Here is a 16,729-nt window from a genome sequence, read left to right as displayed (position 1 = left end):
TTAAACTACGAGTTAAATGCAGTTTGTCACCCCTTCCTAATTCCAAATTTAGTAAGGCTAATAGCATGCAAAAACATCACATAAACAGTCCTATGGTGTTCCAGGTAAATCAGAGGGCATTCTAATACAAATCTTGTTTAAAGGGGCATCCATTTTTGAACATACAAATGAATGATATGTAGCCATTAATTCTTGAAGAATATAACATTAATGCCTCCTCAGCTTAGTTCAACTGTCTGACCCCATTAGAAGACAAAATAGAAGATTGTTTTACTCCAATGTTTGTAAACAAAGTAAATGTAAACAAACACTATATAGCCTCAAAACATGGTTAAAACTATGTTGATATCATGGAGGGCCAGTCCTTGCATCCATAGTTCTGTCTCTGAATTTGAGAGGGGTCACATTTCTCCAGCTCCATTCCTCAGTTTTTTACTGAAACCGGGACGGGGAAAACGCTATTGTTATTGATTGCTGCTTTCCCTGTGTGTCAGATCATCTAGAGGTATGATCAGTGTGTACAAGGCTGTCTTTCCATGACTATCAATGTCCAAACTGGGAACGAGGGAGAGAATATCCTGGCTCAATTAAGGCAGTGATGAATTCAATCATAGAACTGATTCAGTTGCTACAGAATCCCCAAAAGATCCAACACAGATGACGGACCACAATTGGATAGCGCTGACTTCATACAGTTACTTTTGACACATCCCAGCGGGCAAAACAAGTTGAAATGACATTGAAATAACACCAGCAACCCCAGAAACTGGTTAAAAATGACATAATTGCGACATATTGTGAACCAGTTGTAACCAGTTTTGCTCGCTGGGATCCCTGCCTTCAGCACTGGTCTTCCCCCAGAGTCTCTGATACCTCACTCAGGTCTAACGATGTGGCCGGTACATGCGTCCTAATACCACTGCTGTACGGCGTCTGGGTGTACACCACAGTTTGGGATATGGAGTGTAGGGAGTGATCGCGGTAGTACCCCAGCGCCTCCCGCGCCTGCTCCTTGCGGATGCTCTGCACGAAGGTCTCGCGTTTGTGTCGGAACTCGATGACAGTCTTGGTGTAGGAGTTGAGGGTGGTGACTGATGCACCCATGCAGCAGGTGAAGGATGCCCAGGCCATGCTGGAAAACAGGAAATGGAAAAGATGGAAGAGATAGAGGAGAGGAAATAGGCACAACAGATAGAGGAGAGGAAAATGATGGGGACAGAGAGGAAAAGGCAAGGAGGAGTCAATTAAAGGTGCAATCTGCGTATTTAGGCCTGTCGCTGTTCATGGTCAGTTTATAGGGCTGCTCTTTGAATGAAAAACAAATGACAAATGGTTTAAAACAAACAAATGGCTTGAAAGAAATGGCTTTAAAAGCTAAGAAACGTTAAATACCGAAGTTATCAATCACTTGACAACAGCTCAAGTAATTCAGACAAATACTACACTAAGAAATAGGATGTTTTTATGAAACACTGCAAAATACTGCAAAAAAACATATAATCACTTTGAGTTTGGGGATTTCTGGCATACTTTTTGTAAATATTATTATTCCCATGTAAAAATGGAAGGGTCGTAGCTTTGCAGGATTATTGTCAATCCGTCAATCCCAACAGGGTAGAATGTCAATCTGGATAGATCCCAGTGTAATAGGCCACTACTGTACATTAGTCTATACACTGTAGCTCCCATATTCACTCACTGCACATGTTATAATCCAGAGCTATGTCACAAGGGTCAAGATGTTCAGCTTGGGAGATTAAAATTCTGAACATACAGTGTACATATGTCTATGTGGGCTACACTTCACCCTTGATCCCCTTATGCAATTTTCCAATCGCATCGACCACATATATATATTGGGGCTTTGGGACACCAAAGCCTAATCCGCCCGGTAACATGAGAGCTTTGGGGTTTTCATTAGAGAAATGTGACGCTACATAGGGAGACGTAGAATTGTGTGTGTGTGTTCCCTACCAGAAGGACCATCCGTAGTCCCAGTTATAGGGCCTCCAGTCTGCGGGGCCCAGGGTGACTGTCACCTGGAACACCTGAGTGTACATCATGTGGGCCACCATACCCAGGAGCCCTGGAAATACATAGATACCGGTATACATTTAGATGTTTAGTGTACATGTAGCCACACACACACACACACCAGGACCTTGTGACCGCTAGGATGACTTTTCAAAATCCCTCTCTGATAGCTGATGCTCCTACATTGGGAGAGGTTGCAGGTTATTTCCTAGTCAAGACCTACAAAACCAGCTTCTCTCCTTGCTAGCTTCGCTTTTCATCATGTTCACCACCGTGTTAGACTTGTTCAATGTCTGCTAGTGGCAACAGTTGCATAGTACTGTATACAAGTATTTCTTTACTTTGCTCCACCAATTAGGCATAAAAAGGGACAGGAGTTTCCCCCAGACCAGACTCAACAGCAGACAGCGTTTTTTCCTGGCCATATGGCCTTTGTAAATCAACAAAAATCGAAATGTGTCATGAACAGAAAGAAATCTGGGCTCTATGGTCGCCATGGAGTTTTTCCTGGTCAGGTCATGAGGTCTGGGAGAACTCCCGGCCTTTACACATGAAACAATAGCCTGGATCCCAGATCTGTTTGTGCCGTCTTGCAGAGGTGGTTTTAAAGAGTCCCTCTGTACCTGAGAGCACGGTGAAGATTGCAGCGAAGGCGTTCAGTTTCAGTCCATCTATCATGTTGCTGGTGCTGGAGTGGACCAGTTCTAGACACATCAGACTGAAACCCACTATCAACAGGACTATGTACAGCATCTCAGAGACCACCGACAGCCACAGGACACCTGCAACAGACAAAGCAAAAGCATTAACAGTTGTTAGGGTATTGGAAATCAGTGAGAGATTTTTCTATAACCGTGATAATGATGTGGAATTTGAATCACTGATCATATTTTCATAATGATATGTGATGGTTGTGGAGAAAAGGGTTGATTTCTTTGATCGTGTATGCTTCACCCATCTGTTCGTTCATAAATCATAGGACTGTATTTGGCAGGTGCCTATTTGAAGTCCTGTCATGGACACTTAAACGTTTTATTCCCTAAAAAGTCATTCCTGATGTCTGATGATTGTGTCCTAACTTAACCTAAACTCAGGTACACATTTGTATTTTTTGGTCTCTGCCTGTCTTACATCTCTTACGTCATTTCTGACATCCATAGCAACAACAGACCTGTTGATAACATATCTCAGGACCGACAGGCCATTCAAAACCAATTCATGTCATTTGTCTCTGAGGCAAAAAGTATCGGGAATCTTCTCAGACCTTCCGGAGCGTCAAACCCTCACACTGTCTCGTTACAAGAGGTTGGAGTCAGACATCTCTTCCTACCTCACCAGTCTGCTATTAATCCTTCTTGACACTTCATTGCAGGAAGTGAACATTGGCTGGTGCCAGTATTTCCCCCGAGATGCTGTCAACGGGACGGGACGGAGGGTCAGGGGTGGTGGCGGGGAAGGGGGTGGGGAAGGAATGTCCCAAGACTGAGACAGTGTCTTGTTTTGTAATGGAATTTTGGAATAAGGTTTGGTGGTACTTAACTTTGGAGACAGTATTAACCCCGTACAGCGTTCTTATTACTGTGGAAGTATTCTTGTGAGTAGAGTGTAGTAAGTGTTGTACTTATTGCTACAGTAGTAAATAAAGTAGGCTATATGAACTGCAGTACAATCCATGTTGTTTTTCGGTTTTGTTTCAATTGAGTTGTTTAGCAGACACTTTCTAGGGGAGACACATTATGACTCGAGGAAGTATGAGAGCTTCTATCTTGTTTTGATTGGTTGTCATTCTGCATTATTTGCACATGGATCATTTCACAGCTGTTATCATAACCTTCTCCTTTGACAGAGTGGGTGTGACCATAGCAACCCTACATCCTGTGTCCCTGACAACACAGGGGATGATGCCAAGGTTGTTTGAGAACATAAGCCACAGTACGTCTGGAATAGGGAGTTTATATTACCTCCAGTACATCAAGGATGATATAGTCAACAAATCAATCAACTATTGTGATGTCAAAGTTCAGGTTTAATGAATATGTAAAAGGTATACCAGAGATACAGAACAAGTTGTAATAACTAGACCAAAGCCTATAGAGAGACGATCTGATATAGAAACATTTACTGTAGTTATAAGTCTCACAGGAGAACTTTCTCAAGAATTTTCCTTAACAACAATCAGTAGAAGTATGTGGGTGGATTTTTCATTTCGAAGCTCAATTAAACCTATTCTGCCTTCATCCTTTATAATATATTAACAAAGAAAGTTATACCAATCCTATTGCTCTATGCATTACTTTAATCTGAAACATTGGTAACAGCTAAATACTTCATATTGTTTTTTTTATCTGCACTGTATCATATCCAAATTCAGACATAATTAAAGTTCATCAAATTTAACTTTGATGATGTGGTGTGTTCATATTTAATTTACATGAGGGAAAAAAAATATTGAGTCATAATGTAATTTTCTCAATTGGAACAACAAAGGCAAACAAAGTAACTAAATATCAGAAGGCAGTTCAAACTTGATGCAGACACTACACCCTGCAAACATCTCCTCTATGGTGGTGTCATGACAGACACTGCACCCTGCAAACATCTCCTCTATGGTGGTGTCATGACAGCCACTGCACCCTGCAAACATCTCCTCTATGGTGGTGTCATGACAGACACTGCACCCTGCAAACATCTCCTCTATGGTGGTGTCATGACAGCCACTGCACCCTGCAAACATCTCCTCTATGGTGGTGTCATGACAGCCACTGCACCCTGCAAACATCTCCTCTATGGTGGTGTCATGACAGCCACTGCACCCTGCAAACATCTCCTCTATGGTGGTGTCATGACAGCCACTGCACCCTGCAAACATCTCCTCTATGGTGGTGTCATGACAGCCACTGCACCCTGCAAACATCTCCTCTATGATGGTGTCATGACAGACACTGCACCCTGCAAACATCTCCTCTATGGTGGTGTCATGACAGCCACTGCACCCTGCAAACATCTCCTCTATGGTGGTGTCATGACAGCCACTGCACCCTGCAAACATCTCCTGTATGGTGCTGTCATGACAGCCACTGCACCCTGCAAACATCTCCTCTATGGTGCTGTCATGACAGCCACTGCACCCTGCAAACATCTCCTCTATGGTGATGTCATGACAGCCACTGCACCCTGCAAACATCTCCTGTATGGTGATGTCATGACAGTCACTGCACCCTGCAAACATCTCCTCTATGGTGATGTCATGACAGCCACTGCACCCTGCAAACATCTCCTCTATGGTGATGTCATAACAGCCACTGCACCCTGCAAACATCTCCTGTATGGTGATGTCATGACAGTCACTGCACCCTGCAAACATCTCCTCTATGGTGGTGTCATGACAGCCACTGCACCCTGCAAACATCTCCTCTATGGTGGTGTCATGACAGACACTGCACCCTGCAAACATCTCCTCTATGGTGGTGTCATGACAGTTATAACATTTGAACAGCTAAAGACGCCATTTGAGTGCAAGATGGCAGTTGAGACAGGATGCCGACCCCTTCATACTGCAAGAGTATAGCTCAACATCCTTTTATACTTTATGCAACCCTGTAGACCAGGGGTCTTCAATCTTTTTTTTTGTCCAGGGACCCCCTCCCAGGCAAACCGGCAACACAGGGATCCCCATCATACGTTAGCAAAAATGTGCTGTCTTGTCTTATCATTAGGGGAATGATAATGGCAAGGAGAAATACAAAAAAAAAAGATGAATAAATTTGGTAGGTAGTTTTTCATTATTTTGACTAAGAGCTGTTTAGCTGGTTAAACAAAGGTTAGCCATGTGTTGGCAAAAGTGAATGTCCAAGTCAAGAAAACTTACCAGCAACCAGCGGCACTTGCTGCACTGGTAGCCTTTTCAAAAGCCTAAGTCAGATACTCCAGTGACTGTAATTAGCTCTAAGGAGTGTAATTTGCTCAATATTAGGAGTTGACAAATAAAGTAGATATTCTCTTCTTTTTTAGTGTAGACATGTAATTGAAAATGTGTTTATTATATTGTTGCTAGCTATAGTCATAAAAATATCCTCGTCCCCAGGGGTGGATTGGCCATCTGGCATTTTTGCCAAATGCCAGATGGGCTGGTCCATTTTTTACCTAGTGGGTCAAGTGGGTCTATCTAACTTTTTTTTCTCCACAAAATGATCAGAATCTGGCTAATAATGGTGGCCTGAAAATGGGCCGGTGTGTTAGAAATGCCAGGGCCAATTTCTGGTCCCAGTCTGCCCCTGCTCTCCCTCTACAAGTAATCTTCCTGGTACGGGTGATGTACAGCTCTATAGCAGATGTGTTGACCTCCTGATGTATGCAGTGATCACTCACCTCTCTCTGAAGCCGGAGCCAGATCGATAAAGCTCCTGCATTTCTCACCTGGAACGAATGGAGAAAACTGAGTTTCATATCAAGCTGTAATACCTTGCATGGGTTCTTCAGGGCCACAATTCACTCAAGAGTATCCTGTCTGGACGACTTGATTTTCGTAATTTGGGGAAGTTCAAAAGTTCAAGAAGAGAAACATTGTGTGCATGGCATAGAGAAAGGGAAAATCCCAAAAGTCAAATAGAAGTAAAGTTCACTGGATTCTAGCCACAAGTCATTCAGAGTTTCTATTAGCATACTTGATAGTAACGTATAATCTATTTTAGGTGAGGTTCAACAGTTCAAGAAGAGACACTGTGATCTTGGCATACAATAGAGATTAAATAGCAGCTTCAAGGCACACACAAGTCATTCAGATTATTTAGTCTACTTGATTGTACCCACTGGACAAAAACTAGCCGAATCAACGTTGTTCCCACATAATTTCAACAACAAAAAATCTATGTGGAAAACTGATTGGATTTGCAGAAAGTCATCAATGTAAGGGAATTTTATAAAAAAAATGTCACCCAACTTTTAACCTAAATCCAATGTCATGGTGAAATGTTTTGTTAATTTCACGGTGAATTCACAATAGTTGACAACTCAACCAAATGTCAATCAAAACTAGACTTTGAAATTACATCAGTGCCCAGTGGGCTGTTCAAAAGAAGAAATACCATTGTGTGCTTGGCATGAGCAAAGCCAAAAGCCAAAACTGCAAATCAAGAGGTCAGAAACAAGCAAAAGAAAAAATTTACTCCTGAGGTGCTGACCTGTTGCACCCTCTACAACCACTGTGATTATTATTATTTGACCCTGCTGGTCATCTATGAACGTTTGAACATCTTGGCCATGTACTGTTATAATCTCCACCCGGCACACCTCAGAGCCTGGTTCCTCTCTAGGTTTCTTCGTAGGTTCCTGCCTTTCTACAGAATTTTTCCTAGCCACCATGCTTCTACACCTGCATTGCTTGCTGTTTGAGGTTTTAGGCTGGGTTTCTGTATAGCACTTTGTGACATCAGCTGATGTAAAAAGGGCTTTATAAATACATTTGAGTGATTGCCTATCTAGTCTAATGCATCGGTAGAAGCTATTTTAGAGGACATGTGGGTGGTTAAAAGTTCAACCGTTGCATGAGAAAAGGCACAGCGTGGTCAAGTACAAGCAGCCAGAGTTCACAGAGGTCAATTGACTTTACTATCCCCACAGAGCTTCAAGTTCCATCCTTCCCAAATCACAACCTTCTGGTACTTATTCTTCCTGGACATTACCGGGAGATCCCATAAGACCTTATGTCACTTGATCAAGACTTGATAACATGATACACTTTTTCATCCCCCCTTTCCTCCCTCCTTTCCTCCCCTCTTCCAGGCGTGATTTATTCTTTCCGCCCGCTGTCGCTTGTAGCCGCCCACTGCGGCTGCTGGATTTGTCGTAAATCTAACGCTTAATCAGGTATCAGGAAGATGGTGACAGCTGTTTAGAGGAAAAACTCATCAAGGGCCGTTATGTAATCCTTATTAGTCAACTCAACTGTGTGTGTGTGTGTGTGTGTGTGTGTGTGTGTGTGTGTGTGTGTGTGTGTGTGTGTGTGTGTGTGTGTGTGTGTGTGTGTGTGTGTGTGTGTGTGTGTGTGTGTGTGTGTGAGTGTGTGTGTGCGCACGCCTGTGTGTTTGTACAGTCCCAGACCCAGGCCTGATGAGACAACATGCTCCCAGTATTTATTCTCGTATAAACTGTGACGCTTTATTTCTGTTCTTAATGTCTCTTTAACATGCCATCACCAGACCAGGCCTACTGTCTCCAACCAGAGGCTCTGATCCTGATGTCATTACTGATAGAGTACCTGGAAGTCAAGACCGATGTTTGGAGATGGGAGAGCTGCCATTTCCCCTCTTTTATAGGTGGGAATGTTGCAAAAATGTTCTTGATTGAGTCAGACTCAGTGTAACTAATCTAGCTATATAATCTCCAGAGACACCTATGACTTAATGGTGTTGTCAATAATATGGTAACCACGCTTACGCGGGCACGTCATCGGATCCAGCTGTTGCACTTCCACCTTGTGCCAAATGCACAAGGTGGAAGTGCAAGAGTAAAGCTGTGTGATGATTCTACTTCTTGTTACAGAAATTCACAGTACCCTATAGACCTGTAGAGAGAGAGACTGCTCGGGTAGATTACTAGTACCCTATAGACCTGTAGGGAGAGAGACTGCTAGGGTAGACTATTAGTACCCTATAGACCTGTAGGGAGAGAGACTGCTAGGGTAGACTATTAGTACCCTATAGACCTGTAGAGAGACTGCTAGGGTAGATTACTAATACCCTATAGACCTGTAGGGAGAGAGACTGCTAGGGTAGACTATTAGTACCCTATAGACCTGTAGGGAGAGAGACTGCTAGGGTAGATTACTAGTACCCTATAGACCTGTACAAGATTCATTATAATAAACTAACTTGTGAAACCTTTTTTTTTTCAACCTGAGCTTTTGCTATCTCGGCGGAGCGAAGTTATGATGTGGGGGACTGGGAGCTGTTGGCTGTCGTCAAGGCTTTGAAGGTGTGGAGACATTGGCTTGAGGGGGCTAAACACCCTTTTCTCATCTGGACTGACCACCACATTCTGGAGTACATCTGGGAAGCGAGGAGACTAAATCCTCGCCAGGCAAGGTGGGCCATGTTTTTCACCTGTTTTGTGTTTACCCTCTCTTACAGACCAGGTTCCCAGAACGTTAAGGCAGATGCATTATCTCGGCTGTATGACACAGAGGAGCGATCCATGGATCCCACTCCCATAATTCCAGCTTCTTGCTTGGTGGCGCCGGTAGTGTGGGAGCTGGACGCAAACATTGAGCGGGCGTCACGTGCAGAGCCCGTTCCCCTGAGTGTCCAGCTGGGCGTCAGTACGTTCCGTCTGCTGTCCGCGATCGATTGATCTACTGGCTCACACGTCACCCTCCTCTGGTCATCCTGGGATTGGTCGGACGATGCGCTGTCTTAGTGGGTGGTACTGGTGGCCCACTTTAGCTAAAGACGTGAGGGTTTATGTTTCCTCCTGCTCAGTGTGCGCTCAGTGCAAGGCTCCTAGACACCTACCCAGGGGTAAGTTACAACCCTTACCCGTTCCACAACGGCCGTGGTCGCACTTGTCGGTGGATTTTATAACCGATCTTCCACCTTCACAAGGTAACACCACGATCCTGGTCATTGTGGATCGTTTTTCTAAGTTCTGTCGTCTCCTCCCTTTGCCCGGTCTCCCTACGGCCCTACAAACAGCGGAGGCTCTGTTTACACACGTCTATCGGCACTACGGGGTGCCTGAGGATATAGTGTCTGATCGGGGTCTGGAGGGCGTTCATGGAACGTCTGGGGGTCTCCGTCAGCCTTACCTCGGGTTTTCACCCTGAGAGTAACGGGCAGGTGGAGAGTTAACCAGGATGTGGGTAGGTTTCTGAGGTCTTAATGCCAGGACCGGCCGGGAAGTGGGCGGAGTTTGTGCCCTGGGCAGAGATGGCTCAGAACTCGCTCCGCCACTCCTCCACTCCTCCACTAACCTCTCTCCCTTTCAGTGTGTGTTGGGGTATCAGCCGGTTCTGGCCCCTTGGCATCAGAGTCAGACCGAGGCTCCTGCGGTGGACGACTGGTTCCGGCACGCGGAGGACACCTGGGACGCTGCTCATGTCCGCCTTCAGCGTGCCGTGCGGCGCCAGAAAGTAGGCGCAGACCGTCGCCGCATTGAGGCCCCGGTGTTCGCACCGGGGGACAGGGTCTGGCTCTCGACCAGAAACCTGCCCCTCCGCCTGCCCTGCCGGAAGCTGGGTCCGCGGTTTGTGGGGCCGTTTAAAGTCCTGAGGAGAGTGAACGAGGTATGTTATAGATTAAAGCTCCCTTCCTATTACCGCATTAACCCCTCGTTCCATGTGTCTCTCCTCAGGCCGGTGGTGGCTGGCCAGCTCCAAGAGGCTGAGGTGCGGGAGGTTCCTCCGCCCCCTCTGGACATTGAGGGGGCCCCGGCGTACTCCGTTCGATCCATCCTGGATTCGAGACGTCGGGCGAGGGATCTTCAGTACCTCGTGGACTGGGAGGGGTACGGTCCGGAGGAGAGATGCTGGGTTCCGGTGGAGGATGTGTTAGATCCTTCGTCTCCATCCGGATCACCCTGAACCTCGTCCTCCTCGTCCCCGAGGCCGGTGTCAACGCGCGGCTGGAGCCGCGCGTCGGGGGGGGTACTGTCACGACTTCTGCCGAAGTCGATGCCCCTCCTTGCTCGGGTGGTGCTCGGCGGTCGACGTCACCGGTCTTCTAGCCATCATTGATCAGTTTTTCATTTTCCATTGGTTTTGTCTTGTCTTCCTACACACCTGTTTCCAATCCCATTAATCATGTTGTGTATTTAACCCTCTGTTTCCCTTCATGTCCTTGTCAGTGATTGTTTGTGATGTTATGTTACGTTACGTGGGTTTGTGTATCGGTGTGCGACGGGTATATTTTACCCATGTTATTTTGTACTTTGGTTTTGGAGTTTGTTTTTTCATTAAATACTCCAGATTAACCAATTTAGTTTCTCCTGCGCCTGACTTCCCTGCCACCTACATACACGAATATGACAAGTACACTATAGACCTGTAAGAAGAGAGACGCTAGGGTAAAGTACTAGCAGAGCCAGTAGGGACCCTTACTAAAGGACCTAGCTCATGTCCCCTAAACTTCTTACCGAAACTCCCATCCCATGTTCCAATGATTCTTATGCCGGGATAAACTGCTCTTTGGGCTATCCAATACTTCATGCCAGAGAGGACAACTTGTTTTTCAAGATGCCATTTTTGACTAGTGGCGTCTGCCTACATAAACTGGGGGTGATTACCCTAAAAAACTCATAACTTTTTAAATATCCTTAGCTTGCAGTTTTAGATAATATGTATGTATGCGTCCCATCAAGAGACTGATGCTTAGTTACTATGGCGACACAAGATGATGACACATGAGAATGGCTCTCATAATGACACAACCAAGGAATTATAGCAAGGACTGCAGAGTTTAATAGCTGAAATTATACATAACTGTGAGTGCAACAATCTAATCAAGCCTTTATAGACCCTTGTCTATTTCTGAATGTATAGGGTGTTCTTTTTGAATGGCAAGAATGCCTGCTTAGAAACCGGTATTGATTGAATAGTTTGAACACACACACACCTGCAAACCTCCTTCCTATAAATATCCATATAATTTTTGCCTTTACACTCCAGAGACTCCAAGACGGGACAACGTCATTAACAACAACACCTCATCACCTCACCTTCATCATGGATATTCTCCGCACAGGAGAACCAGATCCCGGTGTGGAACTGTCTGAAAAGGAACCGGTCGTCCCCCGTTTCCCAACTGTACACCACTACTTTGGGGTCCGTCTCGTTCGCTCCATAATCGATGCAGTTGTGCGTGCGAAGTTTGGTGCACTTCGGCTTGGGGACGCGCTGTGTGCCGACGCACCAGTATGTTGTGATGAAAGCAGTTATTGAGAAAAATAGTGCTAAAAGATTCATACTAACGGACAGCAGTGCCCTGCACTTGCGAGTGGTCTTCATTGTCCATAGATATCTGCACTTATTAGATAACTCACTCACTCACCATCCATCCAATATGAATCAAAACAGGGAATGAAAAACTGGTCAAACTCCACCGAAAATAAGTTTCAACTGATATGCAACATGTCGGCAAAAATGTTTTTAAAATGTGGCACTCCAACCCGTTGAATTGAAATTACTCTCCCTACCCGATTTGAGGGACGGCAAAATCTGAGTTTGAATTCAGCTTCAATCCACCATTATCATCTGTTCGAGTCGTTAGCCATTAGATCATTTTCACACGAAGTGCCCTGAAATGACCCTCATCCATTAGCTGAAGGATTGTCACGTTGTCAAAAGATTTGAAGAGCTTGTTCGCACAAAATCGGTGGGATTTGTATCGGTGATGCTCGCCTTCAATCTGTGATGAGCCTCTCTCTCTCTCTCTCTCTCCCCCTCTCTCTATTTTTTCCCTCTCAGAGATGATGAGATTACAGTTTATTGATAGCATATTTAATTTTGTGTTAACAATAATCAAACCATAGCATCAGACTGGGAATAGGATCAATATTATTTCTTATATTTCAGAACAGTACTTGGACTGAGCCTGTCTGGGGTGGAGTGCCAGATGGGCAGGATTTGCACTTTTGGGACTATTCCATTGGCAATTACAAAATTATAAAGTCTAAACAACATACAAGACAAGCCTACCATAAAGACTATCTAGATAGCCATTGTTCAGTGTTACCATTAAGACTTCAACTAGTTAAGTGTTGCCATAAAGTCCATCCATAATGTTCTGCAAAGAGGGCCCTGTTCTAATTGAAGGGCCACGTCGACAGCAATTGGGTAATCACTCACTTCTCACTCGATCTCCCTCTCCCCTCTGACAGTGTAAAAGCCAACACACTATCACAGTTTATTGTGAAATAGACACAAATTGCTTATTGGACATTTGTGACAGGCACACGAAAAAGTCCACTGTGTGTATTACATGATTTTCTTTCGTCATAAGGCTTCCTCCTTCCTTCCTTCCTTCCTTCCTTCCTTCCTTCCTTCCTTCCTTCCTTCCTTCCTTCCTTCCTTCCTTCCTTCCTTCCTTCCTTCCTTCCTTCCTTCCTTCCTTCCTTCCTTCCTTCCTTCCTTCCTTCCTTCCTTCCTTCCTTTTTTCGTGTGCCTGTCACAAATGTCCAATAAGCAATTTGTTTTCCCAATAATCTGGGATACTGGGTTTGGTAGAAGCAGTGGCACAGCAGCTCTTCTCATTATTACTCTTGTGAGACAGCACGCTCAGATGAGACTGATTGGATAAGCTACAACAGAAAGCCAGGATACTTCACCCAAAATGTGTGTGTGTATGACGTTGGTGGTACACAACAGTTCTTCTGATACATTTGTGATCATGAAGCATCACCACTGATGACAGAGGACGATATCTTGATTGCCGTAATTATGGGGCATTATTTCAACATTTCAAAGGGCTGAGCTTGGTATTACAGACTATTTTCAGTAGTTGTAACAGACAGAGAAATAGAAGGAAACATGGATTGGGGTTAGGGTGGAGTACACAGGAGGCTGCTGAGGGGAGGACAGCTCATAGTGGCTGAAAGAGCAAATGGAATGGCATCAAACACCTGGAAACCATGTGTTTAATATATCTGATATTATTTCACCTATTCCACTCCGGCTATTACCATAAGCCCGTCCTCCCCAATTAAGGTGCCACCAACCTCCTGTGGTGGAGTAAATGTTTAGACAGTCAGTGACAGGTTTGTACATAGCCTATATTTAGTAGGTACTGTAGGTCCAAGCTACGCCCACTGGTTCAAAGCAGTCGTCATTCTATCCATACAGAACTGATTTGTTCAGTATTCCATCCCATCAGTGACCCAACTCCCCTTGTATAGGAGGCAGCTGGACTCAACTAGGCCATTGTTGTACAACCCATATTCCATACATTATGCTTACATAACATGTCTAGGACATATGTTGAAATGGAACACGTATGGTCAATTGTATGTGTCAGATAGGACGGATTCATATTTTGATTGCGCTCACATGTACTGCACATATAGTAAGACAAAAATGCTTTCTTACAGGTTTGGCTCTAAGCTTTGATACACATTTTCAAGAAAGATAGAAATGGTCCACACACACACACACACACACACACACACACACACACACACACACACACACACACACACACACACACACACACACACACACACACACACACACACACACACACACTTGACTGATAAAACAGGAAATCAAAATGTCCTAGACACGCAAATATCAATTATCAACACACGCAAAGCTTAAATATACTGGAAAATGGATACATTGATGCAGGGGAGATCAGGCAATGAAATATGATGATTCCGTTGAATGATGCTCAATCCATGTCAAAAGCTGTCAACCCTGAGACCTCACGTTAAATACCCATGCAATTTACAGCCCAACAAATGGACACACACACACACATATAAAAGAGCTTAAACGGTTGCCGTTATGTTATGCAGGAGTGTCTATGACAAGCGTATTACTGCATAAAAATCATGACATTGCATGACATTTTTTTGATCCACCAACCCTGCCTTTTTTTTTTAAAGCACATGCACTTCCAAAGAAGTAAGAGCAGCAACATAGTAAGCACGGATATGAGATGTATCCCAAATGGCACCCTATTCCCTACATAGCCCTATGGGCCCTGGTCAAAAGCAGTGCACGATATAGGGAAGAGATTGCCCTTTGGTTCACAGCCATAGACATGGGGCTTCAATTTGTGTTTGGATGCTGGTGACTTCTGTTTGAAGCTGATAGATGGAGGGGAATTAGTCTCTCGACAGATAGAGACTAAGGATTAGTATAATCTGCACTTTACAGACCCTCAAAATCAAACTGACTGATTGGGTGTGCAGGGCGCTTTAGAATCAGCTTCTAGAACAGTGTTTGTTTGTCACAGGCTGATTGTTGAGTTCAAATGAAATTGTATTTGTCACATGCGCCGAATACAACAGGTGTAGACCTTACAGTGAAATGCTTAGTTACAAGCCCCTAACCAACAATGCTTTAAGATGTTAATAAAAAAATTGAAAATAAAAATAACAAATAATTAAACAGCAGCAGTAAAATAACAAGCAAGGCTATATACAAAGGGTACCGGTACAGAGTCAATGTGCGGAGGCACCGGTTAGTTGAGGTAATATGTACATGTAGGTAGAGTTAACTATGGATAGATTATAAACAGAGTAGCAGCAGCGTAAAAGAGGGGTCTGGGTAGCCCTTCAGGAGTCTTATGGCTTGGGAGAAGAAGTTGTTTAAGAAGTCTCTTGGACCTCGACTTGGCGCTCCAGTACCGCTTGCTGTGTGGTAGCAGAGAGAACAGTCTATGACTACGGTGGCTGAAGTCTTTGACCATTTTTAGGGCCTTCCTCTGACACTGCCTGATACAGAGGTCCTGGATGTCAGGAAGCTTGGCCCCAATGATGTGCTGTAGTGTCTTGCGGTCGGAGGCCGAGCAGTTGCCATACGAGGCACTGATGCAACCAGTCAGGATGCTCTCGATGGTGCAGCTGTAGAACCTTCTGAGGATCCATACCAAATCTTTGTCGTGCCCTCTTCACGACTGTCTTAGTGTGTTTGGACCATGTTAGTTTGTTGGTGATGTGGACACCAAGGAACTTGAAGCTCTCAACCTGTTCCACTACAGCCCTGTCGATGAGAATGGGGCTTGCTCAGTCCTCCTTTTCCTGTAGTCCACAATCATCTCCTTTGTCTTGATCACGTTGAGGGAGAGGTTGTTGTCCTGGCACCACACGACCAGGTCTCTGACCTCCTCCCTATAGGCTCTCATCGTTGTCGGTGATCAGTTGTGTTTTGATGTGATTGTATATGGGGTTTTAATGTGCTGTGGGACATTGGGTGTGAGAGTGGAAATTGCAATTGTTTTTGTTGGATGTTTTTGTGCTAGTTATTTTTCCAATCTTGAATGCGGATCCATATTGCTCACTGCCCAGTGAAGCGACTGATTTGATCAAGTCCCTTTGAAGTAAATTACCAGGCTCCCGAGTGACGCAGCGATCTAAGGCACTGCATCTTAGTGCAAAAGGCATCACTACAGTCCCTGGTCCGAATCCAGGCTGTATCACATCTGGCCGTGATTGGGATTCCCATAGGGTGGCGCACAATTGGCCCAGCGTCGTCCGGGTTTGGCAGGGGTAGGCTATCATTGTAAATAAGAATTTGTTCTTAACTTGCCTAGTTAAATAAAAGGATAAAAATAAATAAATAAAAAATGAGGATGAGATGAACTAGCCAGACCATTAAGACCGGATACCAGGAAACACAGTCGATACAGAAATCAGGGGTCAGCTACACTATGAACCAGACAGCTGCCCTTTAACCCCTAACTTATCTGTGTGAATGAGGATGTTCTCACCATAGAGATCCTATTAAATTACTAGAGGGGCCATGTCATAAACCCTCGAAGTTCCAGAATGCTAGTATTCTAATTCCTAATTCTATGGTTCACACTTTCACTAAAGGCTCGCTTGCCAGGGACAAAAATGTGAATATGGTGTCTGTCTACACAGACCAGAGAAATGGAAGGATGAATGATTCTCTGGCATTGCTGATCTATTTGACACATTTCTATGACATAGAAAGCCATACAAAAACAATAATGAGGGAAACATAAAATACATACCTGGTGAA

General features: G+C 44.5%; 1 protein-coding gene across 1 annotated transcript; it reads right to left on the bottom strand.

Moving 5' to 3' along the window:
• Positions 1-840: 840 nt before the first annotated feature.
• LOC106588894 (germ cell-specific gene 1-like protein) lies at positions 841-12,084 on the bottom strand. The gene is made up of 5 exons (XM_014178421.3): positions 11,743-12,084; positions 6,403-6,450; positions 2,658-2,816; positions 1,975-2,086; positions 841-1,132 (listed from the first exon to the last, which is right to left on the bottom strand). Exons 1-5 carry the CDS (start codon positions 12,029-12,031, stop codon positions 841-843), a joined length of 900 nt encoding a protein of 299 aa, XP_014033896.3. The 5' UTR covers positions 12,032-12,084.
• Positions 12,085-16,729: the final 4,645 nt, after the last annotated feature.

Source organism: Salmo salar, chromosome 02 (assembly GCF_965601325.2).
Source record: "Salmo salar chromosome 02, fSalSal1, whole genome shotgun sequence".
Lineage (NCBI taxonomy): Eukaryota > Metazoa > Chordata > Actinopteri > Salmoniformes > Salmonidae > Salmo > Salmo salar.
Note: the sequence above shows the minus strand (reverse complement) of the source record. Positions and strands in the feature narration are given on the sequence as shown.